The following is a 16475-nucleotide window of genomic DNA, read 5'->3' as shown; positions in this document are numbered from 1 at the left end:
TTCAGCCTCTTCCTTTCCGCCTCTGGGGGGATTCGGCTCTGAGCGGGTCCGCCCGACGCCCCCCGGGAAAACTCTTTACTTTTTGTTTGGAAAATCGGGGCCATTTCTTTATTCATCTCTGGGTCTCCCCGGAGGAGGACAGGGGAGGGGAGGGCGTGCGCGGCGGGCCGGGCCGGGGGAGGGGAGTGCGGGGAGGGGAGGGGACTGGGTGTAGCCTGGAATTCTCCGTCCTCGTGCTCCTAGGCTGGCGCGCAGAAGCTCCCCGCGATAGCGCCGCCGCCACTCCCCGCGCCACCCCGTCGTTGGCCTCGGGGGTCGGGTGAGTGGGGTCATGACGCGCCGCGGGGGCTGCCCCGGGCACCTCCGGCGCTGAGCCGGGACGCTGCCCCGCCGCTCCGAGCCCCTCTGGCGGGGAGGCGGCGGGGGGTGGGGAGGGCGCACGGGGTAGGGCGGGGTGGGGGCGGCGCGGAGGCCGCCAAGCTGGGGGGCTCTCAGGGCCGGCGCGGCCGCGGGCAGGAGGGCGTGTCTCCGGCCCGAGGGGACCCTCCCGAAGCGCGGCGCGGGACTCCCCGATGGTGGTGCCGCGGCTCCGGGAGAGCACCGGGTCTCGCCTCCGCCGCCGCCGCCGCCGTCGCCGCCGCCGCGGGCGCCGCCACCACCACCGCCGCCGCCGCCGCCGCCGCCGCCCGAGCCCGCGCCGAGCGTGCGCCTCGCCCTCCTCCCGCGCCCGCTCTGCTCTAGGATGCTGCGGCAGGTTCTGCACAGGGGCTTGAGGACGTGTTTCTCCCGGCTCGGCCACTTCATTGCCAGTCACCCTGTCTTCTTCGCCTCGGCGCCGGTGCTCATCTCCATCCTGCTCGGCGCCAGCTTCAGCCGCTACCAGGTCGAGGAGAGCGTGGAGCACCTGCTGGCGCCCCAGCACAGCCTCGCCAAGATCGAGCGCAACCTCGTCAACAGCCTCTTCCCGGTCAACCGCTCCAAGCACCGGCTCTACTCGGACCTGCAGACCCCTGGGCGCTACGGCCGGGTCATCGTCACCTCCTTCCAGAAAGCCAACATGCTGGACCAGCATCACACCGACCTGATCTTAAAGGTGAGAGGGGGGCGGGCACGGGCAGCCTCTGCGGGCGCCGCTGCCGCGGTTGGGCTGGCTGAGCGCGGGGGTCCGGGCTGAGAGCGCCTCCTCTCCCATCCCAGGCGACTGCCGCAGGGGCTCTGCTGCACCGCGCGCCCCTCGAAGGCCGCCCGGAGCCTCCCAGCCTCCCGGGCGCGGAGCGTCCGGGTCCGGGCCCGGCCCTGCCCTGGCCGCCGTCGCCGCCACGCCGGCAGCCGCTGCAACAGTTGGGGCGGCGGCGGCTACGGTGCTGTGGTCGGTGCGCTTGTTTTGGTTGCAGTGGTCTTGGGGGCGGGGAGGCTTTGGGGTAACTGGGCCAGAAGGAACCGAACTAGAGAAGACATTCTAGAAAGTCCTGCTACTTGAAAACAAAATACCATCTTGGGGGGATTCAGAGACCCCTCTCCCCTGTCCTCATTTCTTCTCCCTTCCTCTGACCCCGGAGTGTTTTGGAAAAGGCTGCTCGGAGGGGCTGTGAACGGGATGGTAAAGAAAATGCCTCCCATCCACCAGAAAGAAGTGTGGTCCTGGAGAGAGGACAGGGGCTGCCCTGCTGCCCTCTTCCCCGGGCGAGGTAGCCATCTCTGACTTCTAGGGTGAGAGAGAACGTTTGTAATTCGCAGTTGTTTCATCTTTCACAGTAGCTCCTCTCCTTTGAAATGCAAAAAGTTCTTTGGGAAATGAGGGATTCGACTGATGCACTTTCATTTGGGTGTATTTGGGCGTGAGGGTGAGGGGCAGAGCCAGAAGGGTGAGGACAGAAGCCAGGCTGTGTGGCCCTGAGAAGAGCACAGGAAACCGAGCAGCTGGTTACAGGGTGACACTCAAAGAAACAGGGTGTGCTGTCAGCCTGAGGTGGGAATTTGATGTAAAAAGTGAGGTTAATGGTGATAACTTTGAGGAAGTTCCTAAGAAAAGCAGAGGAGTGAGGACTAGAGTTGGAAAAGTGGAGACCTTGGGAGAGAAAAGCAGAAATAGGTGAGAATGTTCCATCCAAGCCCTGGTGGGGATTCTGGGTCTTGTTTACTTAAGGTACTCCTCTGGGGAGGGCAGACAGGAGCCAGTCCCAGCTGGAGCCCTGGGGCGGAGGGATGGAAGGTGCTGGTTTTGTGTGGGTCTCTGGTCCAGATCCAGGATTGGAGGCTGGTTAGATTTCTAGTCTACTTATCCCACCGGGAGTCAGCCAGTGAACCTGGGGGACTCTTTCCTTCTCTTTTACTCTACAGGTAACCCCCTAGAGACAAGCGAATTTTCCCCCCGTATTTGTTGACATGTTATCAATCAGCAATTAGTAATGAGGGGAATCTGACTAGAGACTCAGTGGAATTAGGACCTTCCCACATTGGGTGGCTCGTGGTATTTTTAATGGCACACACGTCATCACACATACTCACCACAGAACCTCAGTAACATTAATCCCGAGTTGTCTTCTTTTTTCATGATTATGCTTCCAACATCGAAGTGGGTTTTTATTCCCCCGATACTTTAGTTACCGTATTTTGACACACAGATAAATACTGCTCCAAATGCTTTCCCAAGAAAACATGTAGTAGTTTCATCATAGGCTTAAGGAAACTATAATTTAGCCAGTCCTGACATTTAGAAAGCTGCCCCGTCTTTTGATAGATGATCTACTAAATGATGTTTCTCTTTTTTTGTTTTTTGAGGTGATGTTTCCACTGGCTGGTTTTTGGGGGGTTTTTTTCCCCGCTAACCGTCACGCCACTCTGACGGGCAGTCACCAGTTCTGTTCACTCTCAAGGTTAATGAGACATCAACAGGCACATCAGATGTCTTTTCAACTGGACTGTTTCTCTCCTATTTGATTTTGATCTGTTCAGGACAGAAAACCGTATTAGAAGAGAAAGTTGGGACTGGAGAGCCAGGGAGGCTGGCTTTGCCTTCATATCTAAAGGGCAACTTTAAAGGACGGTGGTCTTGTGAGTGAATTGTTTTAAGAAATGGGATGTTTTTTCGTGTTCTAGGTTTCTGGGGAAGATCAAAACCAAGTGGCATAGTGGTCAGAACTCACTTCTAGCTGATGGGTCTCTGGTGAAAATGAATTCACAGAGCTTATGAAAACCCAGACTCATGAAACTGAGGGAACTGCCTTCAATTTTATATATCCATCTTTTTCTTCTTATATCCAACGCCTATATTTGGTAGGTATGGAGCTGGGGGACAGAAAAATGGACCCTCGGTAGTCATGGTACTGTAAAGTGTGGGAACAAGCACTTACTTTTTTCCTCTTTTTTTCTATTAGAGACATGAAACATTTGTCCTTTACACAAGATGTTAGGAGTGAAAGAGTCACTGTTTCTGCCCTTGCTGGTGTTATTCTGATACTTTGTTGTTGGCATCAGGGGTAGCACTGACAGTTAACATTGTACACAACACCAGCCAGCCCCTGCCTGTTTTATAACAGCGCACTGGAAGTAAAGTGGACAAAGCATAACCAGGGTTTGAGGCTTTCTCGTGCCCCACGACAAAAGTGAAGGAAGTTAACTTGCAGGGCTGTGTCACTCACTCCTGGTGCTCTGGGGTTGTACCCACTCAATGAAGGCGATCCTTCTTGCAATATTAGTCCAGCTACTTTCTGATCAAAAATAGACTGGGAAGGGATGATGACAAAAAATGAAAATCCAGGTTGTTTTTTTCAAAAACATAATTGAGAGTATCACAGAAAAAACTAATCCACCCTTGACAGCCCCAGCTGATCTGCTTTGGAGGAGCTGTCTCAAATTCATGCGAGCGGCATGACTGCCATGCTCTGACCTCTGCAGCGTTAGAATCTGACCACAAACTATGAGACGGGTGACTCTCCCTAGCAATGGTTTCCTCTGAAGCCTACAGGGCAAAGATGTAATTTTGGGTGAAAGTAGGTGGGGCCTGATGGTACTGGCAAAGGATCAACCATTAATTTCTGAACCCCTTTAAATACATGTTGATCTTCAAAAGTCTTCATTTCACTAGAATATTAAATTTAACTCATTACTGTATTTTAACAAAAATCCATGCTGTTCATCTCAGAGCAAATTTCAGAGTAGTGCCTCCCGAGCTTTTATGGATATGTCTCTTCCTGATCACCTAAAGTGACGTGTAAGCAGGTCTTAGTTGATAACCGATCTGGCTGTGACCAAGTCAATACCTGATTTGTTCCATCTGTGTAAAGAACCAATTTAGCCCATTCCTTATAATAATGATATCACCTTTATAACAGCTTATAAGTTATAAGCATATAGTATGTTTAAATACATCAAACGCCTAAGGGTAGGCAGGAGAAATGGTGTGATTCCATTTTACCGATGAGAAAACTGCGCCTTAGAAATTAACCGAATTATCTATGGAAAAAAAGACAAGGACAGAACCAGGACTGTGACCCAGGGTTTTGACTCCCCGCCCAGTGCTCTTTTCACTATCATTTACTGCCTCCCATATGATAAACTACTTGAATGATTTTAAATGTACATTTCTGGTATCCAAATGAGGCATATTCAACCAAAGTCTCATCCCCACCGTATACCGTTGTTCTAACATTGGCAGTTGGATCATAAGGACATTCTCTCGACTGATGCTGCGTAATGTCAATGGAAATCCACTTACACAAACTCTACGTGCCCAAAGTAAAGCATAAGATACTTGCAATTAGCAATATACAAAGACAGAAAGATAGACTATTTTACCGGAAAAAAACCTCTGGATGATTGAATGCAGCGATTTCCTGTTTCAGTGCTGTTCACTGGCCAGGTCCAGGTGAATTCAACTCCAATGCCTCACTCACACAGTCCCTGGCACATAGTAGGCCTTCAGTAAATATCTGTCCAAGGGACGTGCCCTAGTTTGCTCAGACATTTACGTGACGGGCAAAGACAATTCCACAGAAACTACTCTGAAATGTATTTTCACAATGACATTTTTATGTGTACAACTTTATAGGCAGATTCTAAGGCTTCTCTTTATCCAAGATACCGTTCTCCCTTTCTCTTTTTCCAAGATCACCTCTGTAGTCATATCAAAACACTTTTCAGTTTTGCAGTTGCATAGGGGCATCCCCTTTGCATAACGTCCTCTTTTTCGGGGGGACCTCATAGGCTGTTTTATTCCAAACCAAGGGAAGGACACATACTCACTATGCAGACATTCTTCCTTTTACTGGGGAATCTCATTTTGTTCAAATATTCAGTTTCTACTTTATTTAAACTTTTCATGTTTAATTATATTAAGGAGAATTAAGTTGCAAAATGAGATTGATAGAATTTAACTTGGAATTATTTAATTCAAGCTTTCCACGAAGGGCAGCACAACAGCTAGCTCCGGGTCACAAAGACCTGATAGTTGGATCAAGATCCCAATTTTTCCAAATACCGTCTCAGCACTTTCAGTCATTATAGGAAGCGCCATTACGTCTTTCTCTACAGTCTAAGGATCAGCAAATTCCAGCCTACTTTTGAGCGTAGGAGTTTTTACATTTTTTAAAGATTGTAACAAAACAAAACAAAAACAAGGAAGAATATGAGACAGGGATGGTCTAAGACTCTCAAAGCCTAAAATATTTACTCTTTGGTCCTTTACATAAAGAAGTTCCTATACTGTATTCCAAAACCCCCTTACCGGAGCAATTTCAGGAAGTTAGTGCTGTTAAGTAATCTCTAAGGCAGTGGTTCTCGATCAGGGGCGACTGTGCCCTGCAGGGGACATTCGGCAATGGTTGGAGACATTTTAGCTCATCACAACCAGGGGTGAGTTGCTACTGGCATCTAGTGGGTGGAGGTCATGGATGCTCTTAAACATCCTCTGTGTGCAGGAGAGCCCCATCCAGCAAAGAATTATCTGGGCCCAAATACTGCTTGAAAGGGTTCATGTGCGTATTTCTTTTTGTTCTGCTAGGATTTTTTCATCTGCATTGATTATGTAAAATGAGAAATTGCCAAAGAGAAGTTCACATCCAAAAATCTTATAGAAGTTTGCCTGGGGACAAATACTACAACCTGTGAGGAGATGCTCGCTTGGGCAATTGGCCAAAGACCAGATTTTCCAATGTAACCTTCCCCAAGATGCACTTATCTTGCTCTCCTAGAGCTCTGTCCTTTATGGTCTAAATCCCAATGTAGAGGAACCCAGGAAACTGAATACGGTCTAACTGCTTGAATGATAAAGCTGCTGAATTGCTGCTGGCCTTGGGACTTGTCGGAGCGCCCACTGCTGGCAGGCCTGACCCTCAGTCTGTAGCAGCCACCCACCAGGCCGTACTTCTCCTGACAGTATGTAAGACCCCACTGTGAACAGTGACCTGCCGAGGAGACAGGAGGCCGTGCTCTGTTGCCTAGTCCAGCTGCTTTGCCTTTCTGAACATAAAATGACAAACGAAGAGCTTGCATCCAAAGGACAGGGGATCAAAGACCCTTGGGTTTGGAAGGCACCTTAAAGGTCATCTCCGCAGACACCGGAATGTGCTCTTCGCATCTCAGGGTGCTTTGTCTGGTGACAGGTGCTATGATGCCTTGGGCAGTCCCGTCACTTCGATGAGTTATCCAGGTGGCATGTACTCTTAGAAAAGATTGAGGCCAGGCCTGAAAGGGCAGCATTCGTGCATCTGCTGGACCAGCCAGTTGCCTTTTGCACTTTATTTTTACACTAGGAGCAAAGTAAGGAGAGGGTGAGATCTCGTTTCATTCTCCTTGCATTTCATGGAAGGTGCATCCGAATAATCCAAGTTCAATATCATTCTAGGTTTGTCTGACTTCTAAGCGCGTGTCATTTGTGTGACTAGTATCCTCCAATGCCCACTCTGTTTGTCTCATTTAGATTTGGGGAGCAATCTTTGACTTGCCCATGTAGATAAGCATTTGGAACAAACTTTGGGTAAACTGCTAATTTAAACTGAAATTTAAATATGAAGCTGTAGTGTGAGAGGAAGCCCACCTTTTCAATGACTCAGAGTATCTTGACAGATGCCGTATTAGAGTTAGAGAAGGATGATTTTTTTTTTTTTTTTAACGAACACAAAGACTGAACCTCTCGGGATTCACCAGACTTACAAACCTCATCCAACAGCTGAGCATTTAACCGGTGACTTCTTGTGATAACTAAGAGAAGGAGAAGTAAGCTAAAAGAAGTTATCTGTTTCCTACCCGAGAGGTTGCAGCATCCCTTGGCGCAGGAGCTAGGGGATCTGATCAGCTCTGACTCTGTGGTATATGCCATCTGGTACCTGACTTTGGGGCTCAGTGTGAGCCCCAAGTGATACCTGAGATAGGCTTGAAGCAGACCTTTGAAGTCACCTGCTTGGTAGCACATCACAGCAAGCAGGCCTGTCTGCCGCACTGCCTGTGCTGCTGCCACATGCCCGGAAGGCCACAGAACTTCCGAGGTATCCTGCCAGACTGATTTAATGACCAGCAGGGGAGGTGAGTAATCTCTAACCTTTAAAAGACAAGAACAAAAAGGAAAATCAACACCAGTTGTTATTTCATGTGGGAAGCTCTGAATAATATGTCGCGCCTTCAACTTCCGAAGTCATATTTTGAACAAAAGAAGGCAGTGAGGGGACAGGGAAGTTATATTTATCTTCTTGCTCTCCAGGAAATCCTCTTGAGAATATTGTTTCCGGTGTTTTGAAAGACCCCCTTTGTTAGGTCTTCTACTTTAGGTTTAACTTGTGGGCTTCAAGTCCAGTCGAGATGAGGATTTGAGTGCAGGCAGTTACCTTGGCGCGTGATATCCAAAAACATCGGTAAGGAAGTGAGGACAGGAAATAGGGAGTAGCAGGAAGCCAGCCAAGGCAGTGTTCTCAAGCCAGTGTCCACTGTGGGCACCCAGGGCTCAGTCTCACTGGGGAACTCTGGGAGACACTGGATAACCTCCATCCAAGTTATCCCAACTGTGGGTGAAGGACCTGGATAATCTTCTCCCAAGTCTCCAGCCATCATTAGTTGATCCGGCTGCAGCCCGGCACAGTAAATAAATCTCTAGCAATTCCAGATGCTGTATGTGTTCCCACAATCAGAATTGTTTTTGTTGTTTTTGTTGTTGTTGTTGTTGTTTTCCGGTACGCGGGCCTCTCACTGTTGTGGCCTCTCCCGTTGCGGAGCACAGGCTCCGGACGCGCAGGCTCAGCGGCCATGGCTCACGGGCCCAGCCGCTCCGCGGCATGTGGGATCCTCCCGGACCGGGGCACGAACCCGTGTCCCCTGCATCGGCAGGCGGACTCTCAACCACTGCGCCACCAGGAAAGCCCCAGAATTGTTTCTTGTTGTTGTTTTATAAAAGCCACAGGCAAAGAGCTTCAGGTGCTCACGGTGAGCGGCCTTGACATGTAGAGGTGAGTGTGAGTGGAGAGAATACAGGTGGAACCCTGAGAGCATCTGCACTAAGGGTCTTACACCCATCTAGAGACACACCTCTAGGAGCTTAGGGCCCACATTGCTAAGGGATGTTCATCCCTTCACTCAACAAGATGGCCATGACGCAGGCAAGAATGACCCAGCACAGCTGTTCAGTTATTCTTGAATTTGATAAGTAACTGCCATTTTCATTTTGGCCACTGGATGGTGCTAAAGATGGCTCCAAGCTGGACCCGGACGCCACCCGGATTTGTGGTTTTATATCAAGCCCTCACATTTGAGTGGCCTGTGTCCAGCCCCTCTTCCCTTCAGGAACACAAGAGGAGTCTGCAGGCCCCCCTTTCACAGCCCCCATCTTCACACATCTACCTGTGTTGCTCTCCCCCGCTAGAAGTGCACTCGCTGCTTACTATGAGGTCAGACTCACATGTGTCCTACTTTGTGAGGCCTTCCCGAATTCATGGCTCCCTCCCTCCCTTAAATCTATCTGGCTGGCAGTTGTACCCACATTCTTTAATGCTTAACTAGATACTGTTCTATAATTTGCTGTATTGTCATGCGATGCTTTCTCTTAAGATCATAAAGCTCTTCAAGGGCAAGACCAATGTCTTATACTCCCACATCTCTCCTAGAAACTAGTATAATGTGGAATGTACAGCAGGTGCTTAATAAATTGTTGCTGGTTGATGGCTTGTAGGATGGAAAACACGCTCTGCCTTCCCTATTCATTTATTTTGCTTGAATATAATTTTGCCGGGCAGCATGACCATGTGATTTCTTTAGATGTGTCTTCACTTCTCATCCTTGATGAAGTTTGGTTTCAAACTCGATGATAAGCACTAAGCATCCATTCTGCCTTAGGATCTGTTGGTGCTCACTTTATACGGGGAGAGACTCATATAAAGCAAAACCAAAACCAAACGCCTGACCACCTCTTTTGGTTCAAGTAGTTTGGAAAGGTGTAAACTGACCTCAATCTCCAGTGGTCCATTCCCATTTGGGAGGGCAGAGCACTCTGCAGTTCCCAGCAATACCGTCAAAGTCAGCTCTCCACTACACGTGTCCTTATGTACATGAAGTCAAGTCTCAAAACACTGGCCTAACCCATACTCAAATGTAAACATGAAACACATTTTTTTTAAATCAAGGACGAGTGGTTTTCCCAGTTGTAGCATCAGTGTTCAAGAGATCACCATTCTGATGTCATTCAGCTTCGAATTTCTCAAGAGCGAGCCCAGGGTAACAAAGACTTGTTCTAAGAGGCGAACTTAAAAAACGATGCTGGTACAAAATCAGTGTATCTCTGGTGAGTTTAACAGAAACACTAGAACTGTTCATTTCTCAGCATTAAAGGGGAGATTCCTTTGCTCATTCTTCCATGGGCTCCACGAATTTGTCAAATACCATGGCTTTGTCAATTCCTTCCAATTGTCTCAGTAAAAACCGTATCTCTGCTATACGACTAGCATAAGTGCTCAAAAAAAAAATCTTCGTAATACTCAGTACCTTAATTTTTTGAGTTTTGCACTGTTGTCTCGTTTTTATTCTGGGTTTGGTATAGCATGTAGGCAAGTGGTCATACTGAGTAAACTGACTGCTCTTAGACTCTTTATGCCCACACATCACCTGGGCATCTCGGGAAAATACAGATTCTGATTCAGCCTGGGGTGGGACCTGCAATTCTGAATTACTAACAAGCTCTCAGATGATGGTGATGTTACTGGTCAGTGGAGCACACTTTGAGTAGCAAGGCTCAGAACCTCATCTTCCTGCTTGACAGGGCTTTGCACACAAAGGAAGCATTCACTTCTTGTACAGAAGTATCTCTGGAATGAAAAGCTCTGGGAGTCTGTGGGCTCCAGTTTCAAGGTTCGCTCACAGCCCAGCATGCCAGAAAGGGATTCTCCAGCAATTTAGGCGAGCGAGTTGATAACTCTCCTCTGTCACTTAATTTACATGACTACAGTGTTTCCCTGGGAAATCTTCCCCACAAGCCCTTCAAAGGGAAGAGTGTGTCAGAATTGCCAGAGATCAGGAGAACCAGGCCAAGTGATAGTAAGGCCCCTTGAAACTGTGAAATGTAAAATTTTGCTGACTGGGGGTTTTAGTCATTTAGGTCAGTGCATTTCTTCACCTTCCCTTGTCTAAAATTTCTTTTCATAGGGTTATAAAAGAAACCTACAATTATTTAGGATCGAAGAAAATTTCTCTACCTTCCTGGTTCTCTATGCCTAAACTCTTCAAACAAAACTAACCTCAGTTTAAGTGAAGATTAGCAATTTTTCTCAAATCTGAATATGTTTTGGAATTCCCTGGGAATTTTATTAATGTTCATATTCTGATTCAATAGGTCTGAGACAGCAGGCCTGAGCTTCCGCATTTCTAACAAGCTCCCAGGGCTACTGCTGCTACTGCTGGTCTGAGAACCACACTGACTAGATCAGGGGATTGGTGGACCCGAAGAACCTTTGCATAATATATCCTGACTAATTAATGCCATTTAACTGCCTCCATACTCTAAAGCAGTGGTTCTCCACCTTGAGTAGGTATCCCCTGGAGGGCCTGTCTGAACACAGATTTCAGATCTCACCCCCAGAATTTCCAATTCTGTCGGTCTGGGGTGGGGCCTGAGAATGTGCATTTCAAACAGGTTCCCAAGGTGATGCTGTTCCTGCTGGTCTAGGGACCAAACTTTGAGAACCACTGCTATAAAGCATCCTAGTAATTAGCTGCCAGGACTAATTCTAAAAGTGCAGTTTCTCTCTCTCTGTAGAAACCTGGACAACAGATACAGCAGGGTGAAAAAGTTATTTGTTCAGCCGTTAATTTTGAATGATGCTGTCATTCAAAGGAGACTACATAAGCCTGAACCTTTAAGTTTGCGGTTTAAGGCAAGCATATTGGACAGAGGGCCCTGCCCCTGCTGCCTGTCTCCAGGAGCTGGACTTTAGGAGAAGGGGGCTGAGTAGAAGAAAGGACGCTCAGAGATGAGGGGGGGAGAGAGATAACCCCCCACTCCACACACATGCAGTGTGGATGTTGTTACTACCATCAGTGTGATTACCAAAGCTTCCTTCCTTCCAAAGACTTCCCACACAGGGTCACCTGCCATTTGCCTTTGCAGAAACATCGTTTACATCAGACCAGAAGGCACAGCAGGTACAAATAGGAGCGACATGTTGTGTTTCTGAGACAAGGACCCAGCTCTGGTTGCCGGAGGTGAAGTGTCCATGGGGGGGACCCTGGTAGCTAATGTTCAGTTTCAACTACTGACCGACGTCAGTTCTGTTAGAGAGAGGTAAAGTAGAACTGGAGTGAAGTTCAGTAAGTACTGATTTTGGCATAGTGGAATTAGCATTGTTTCAGAGCCCCAAAGTTCTGTGTTCGAGGCTGTGAACCATCAAAGTGTCTGTGATAAAAGTCATTTATCCTCTCTGGGGTCTTCATTTCCTCACCCATAAAATGCGATCAGCAATATCATCATCATGGTGTTGGAAGACAGAAGGAGATATAACGTGTGTAAACAAACTTTGTAAAGTGCAGCACGCCTAAAGCCACACAAACCTCCCAATATCTGCACTGAACGCACACGTGTTTGTCTGGGGCAAGAGAACAACCTCCTGGGGATTCCCAGGGGAGAAGACTAACCACCTTAGTCACTCAGTTGACACATTCCAAATCACCGTCTCCTTTTATAAAAAGTATCTGTACAGTCTGTGACTACCTTTTACTAACCAGAAGCTTTGTTGACATGGCCTCGTACTCCCAGATGATGTAATATTACATCATCAATATTACATGAATTACTCAAGGAGAATTTTAAAATAGCATATCTGATCACCCATCGTCTACACTTCTAAAGCCTTAGACCTACACTGTCCAATTCAAAAGCCACTAGCCACATGTGGCTATCTGATTTAAATTTAAATTAATTAAAATAAATTCATTTCCTCACTTGCACTAGCCACTTTTCAGGTGCTCGGTAGCCCACATGTTCCTGTAATGGACAGGACAGATAACATTTTCATCATCAGAAAAGTTCTATCCGACAACACTGCTTTTCACAAAGAAATCACTGATGCATCATACAGCTTAACTAATAAGCAGAGGAATCAAGATGGAAACACACACCTGGCTTCTAAAGCATCAGTAAAAAATTAACTCCACCACATTGCCCCCAAGAAATACAGAAATAGATGAGCAAGGCGTGGCCCCTGGTGCCAGATGGCCCTGAAGTAGTATTTCAATCAGTAACAGAGTAAGGAGGAGCTTTCGGTTTCAGCTTCGACATGTAAAGAGCTTGGAAGTTGTCATCCCCATCCTTACAACAGGAAAAACCTAGACGAACTGAAAATCAATGATTTTTCTCGAGCACATCAGAGAACTGAGGTCACAGGGCAAAGTGCTATCCGCAAATCCATAAAGGCATGGAAACAATCTGCTGACCTGGAGCGCGTGTCTCTGGTAGAAACACTTAAATGGTAATCTTGACGTACTGCTGGCAGGGAGTGGAAGAAAAGTAATCCTCCTGAAATTCACCTAGTCTTCTCCATAAGGAAGGGCTACTCTCCAGGGAAAAAGACTTTTGCCAGAGCACAATTCTGAAACTTTATCCTAGGTTCCTCCTTCCCACTGGAGCCCCCTTTAGCTTTTGTCTCACGTAAGTTGGGGATGCAGAGTCCACAGGTGTCAGGGCTTCAAGGAAACAGATTAGGAGTGCAGCAGCCAGGAAAGGGAGTAGGAGGCAGGGGAAGAAAACTATACCACTGGAGAAATATCTGTGAAGGTCATAGCCCCAAGGCACAGGCCCACTTAAAGACTGAGATTTCTTCAAAAGATTATATACCATTTACCCTCCCATCACCTTACCACCACACCAACAGGGCTCCAATATAATAATAGTGGATTATAGCTGAAGAGCTGTAAGACACAGACTCTCTCTGAGGAGGAGTACTTAGGAAAGACAAAGTTAAGAGGAGAGACAAAAAGAATGACAATAGAGAAATTTGAAGCTTCTGGTACCTATAGCCACAACAAACATTAAATACATCCAAAGTCCTAGATTAACATAAGTCCTTACTATAAAATTCTATTTACCTCAGTTCCTACTAACTGATACAACATGTCCAGCTTTGGGGAAAAAATTACAAGGCATGCAAAAAAGAAAAAAATATATAGTCTGAAGAGACAAAAGAAGCATGAGAACCATACTCAGATATGACACAGATGTCAGCATTATCACACAAGAAATCTAAAGTAACTATGATTAATATGTTGTTGACTTTAATGGAAAAAGTGTAGGCAACATCAAGAACAGATAGATAATGTTAGCAGAGAGATGGAAACTCTCCAGATAAATCAAAAGGAAATGCTAGAAATCAAAACTTGTAGCAGAAATGAAGAATGGTTTTGATGGACCATCATCAGTACACTCAACACAACCCAGGAAAGAATCAGTGAGATTAAATACCGGATGAAAGAAACTTCACATATTGAAACACAAAGAGACAAAAGAGTGAAAACACCCCAGAACATCCACGAATTGTGGGACAATATCAAAATAACATACACGTAATTAAAATGTCAGGAGAAGAGAGAATGCAACAGAAGAAATGTTTGAAATAATAATGGCCAAGAATTTTCTAAAATTAATGATAGACACCAAACTACAGATCCAGGTATCTCAGAGAACACCAAAGAGGACGAGTATCCATAAAAGCACACTTAGGCATATCATATTCAAACTACAGAAAACCAAAGACAGACGAAATCTTGAAAGAAGACAGGGGATTGGGGTGGGGGAACACCTTACATATAGAAACAAAGATAAGAACTACATTAGACTTCTTATCAAAAACCACACAAGCAGGAATAGTGGAATGAAATGTTTAATGAGTTGAAAGGAAAAAAACTCAGCAACCTGAAATTCTATAATTCCACAAAATTATGCTTCAAAGTGAAGGAGATACAAAAACTTCCTCAGACCAAAAAAAAAAAAAAAACTGACGGAATTCATTGCCTGCAGACCTGTTCTGCAAGAAATTCTCTTCAGCAGAAGGAAAATTACATAGATCAAAAACTCCGATCTATATAAAGAACAGTGTTAGAGAAGGAATAAATGAAGGTAAAGTAAAATCTTTTTAGCTTTCTTATTCTTAATTGATCAAAAGATAACTTTAAAGCAATAATAGTAACGATATATTGATTGACTATAACATATGGATAAGTAGAATGAATGTCAGCCATGTCACTAGGGACAGGAGGGAGGAACTGGAACTACTGTGTTACAACTGTACTACATATGAAGCATTACAGTATTATCTGAAGGTGAACTTAGATTAGGTATTGATATATATTGTAGGTGCTAGGGCAACCACTAAAATTTTTTTAGAAAAAGAACAAATGCAACAAATAGAGAATACTTACAACTATGGTAGATATTGATCCAACCATATCAATAGTTACTTAAAACATGAATGGTATAATGGTATATTCCAATTAAAAGGCAGTGACTATCAGAGTGGATCGAGAGAAAACAAGACCCAACTCTGTGTTGCCTACAAGGAACCCACTTTAAATATAAAGACTCAGATAGGTTAAAAATGAAGGGATAGAGAAAGATGTACCATGCTGACACTAAGCAAAAGAAAGCTATTATTAATTTAAGACATGGCTGACTTCAGAACAAGGAAAATTATCAGGAATAAAGAGGGACATTACAAAATGATAAAAGGATTATTCTCCAAGAAGACATAACAATCCTAAACATGTATACACCTAACAAACAGAGTATTAAAATACATGAGGCAAGAACTGATAGAACTGAGAGGAGAAATAGACAAACCCACTATTATAGCTAGAGACTTCAACATTCCTCTGTTAGTAATTGGTAGAGCAAGCAGGCAGAAAATCAGTAAGGATTTGGATGACATGGACAGAAGTAAGGGGCAGGATGTCTAATACTCTGGGGAGAGTCATGACCCAAATTTTATAACAACAGTTCTTATAGAAGTATAGAGGTTAAGTTGGAGAGGCAAGATATTGGAGAAGGGGAGATCCCCTCCTCCACCCAGGAGACTTATTTAAGTTTGTAAGCAAGAGGCTTTGAGAAGAAAAGCTGCAGAAAGAGAAAAGATGGGGGCTAAATTAGACCACTATTTTCCAAAATGTGCTTTAGTAAAAATTTCCTGTGATGCGGCAAAGAAAATTGGCTTCTGTGACCAAATAACTTTGGGAAACGATGCATGTAGTAGCCCCATATTGAATGCACATTAGCATATCAAAGGCTTTTAAAAGCTCCTCTGTAAAGAAATCTATTCAACTCTATCCAGTTCAGCATTTCTGAAATTTATTTGATCATGAATACTTTTTACTTTTTTGATGACCCTTATTAACAACCCAAGGAACTAATGTGCTTCAGAATACAGACTGAAAATACTATCCCAAAAATAGGGAGATGGTATCAATCGGATTTGAGGTTCCCTGGATCTGTGAGTAAACAAAGGGAAAAGGGTGAAGTTGGCTTAGAAGTTTCCACCTGGGTAAGCAGAAAGAGGAGAAGGATGTTAACCATAACAGGAAACAGGTGGAAAAACAAATTTGGAAGAAAAGATTCAGCTGTTGGATATATGCCAGTTGAAATATTGCCATAATATGTATTTGCAAATCATCAGGAGGCAGATGGAAATTCAGATATGGAGTTTGGAAGAGAGGTGAGGCATTGATGTGAACTGGGGATTGGTCAGCATAAAAATGGCAAGCCAAACCATGGAGGTGGAACTCATTGCCCAAGAAGAGTTTATGAATGTGACACGATCAGAAGTGCCAGAGACAGAATCTGGAGTAGTATCAAATTTACAAGGTAGGTAAAGGTAGAGAAGTCGGTTAGATAGACACTGGAAAACCAGGTAGAGAGGTAGGAGGAGAGGAGAAAATTGTGTCATGGAATTCATCGTGGGAGAGAGGGAGGGTTTTGGTCAAACCACACATATTGAGCACCTTTGTTTGCCAGGCACATA

The 16475-nt window shown here is 45.5% G+C and overlaps 1 protein-coding gene across 1 annotated transcript in view; it reads left to right on the top strand.

The window, feature by feature from the left end:
- Positions 1-676: 676 nt before the first annotated feature.
- The window catches only part of PTCHD1 (patched domain containing 1), a 50547-nt gene continuing 34748 nt past the window's right edge, over positions 677-16475 (top strand). Inside the window, exon 1 of the mRNA XM_060002147.1 lies at positions 677-1093. Coding sequence (XP_059858130.1) covers positions 743-1093 — 351 coding nt within the window. The 5' untranslated portion in view covers positions 677-742. The remainder of the gene's footprint in view (positions 1094-16475) is intronic.

The sequence above is a fragment of the Delphinus delphis genome, chromosome X (genome assembly GCF_949987515.2).
Source record: "Delphinus delphis chromosome X, mDelDel1.2, whole genome shotgun sequence".
In the NCBI taxonomy this organism is placed as follows: Eukaryota; Metazoa; Chordata; class Mammalia; order Artiodactyla; family Delphinidae; genus Delphinus; species Delphinus delphis.
The sequence above is the reverse complement of the archived record's forward strand: the minus strand, read 5'-3'. Positions and strand labels throughout refer to the sequence as shown.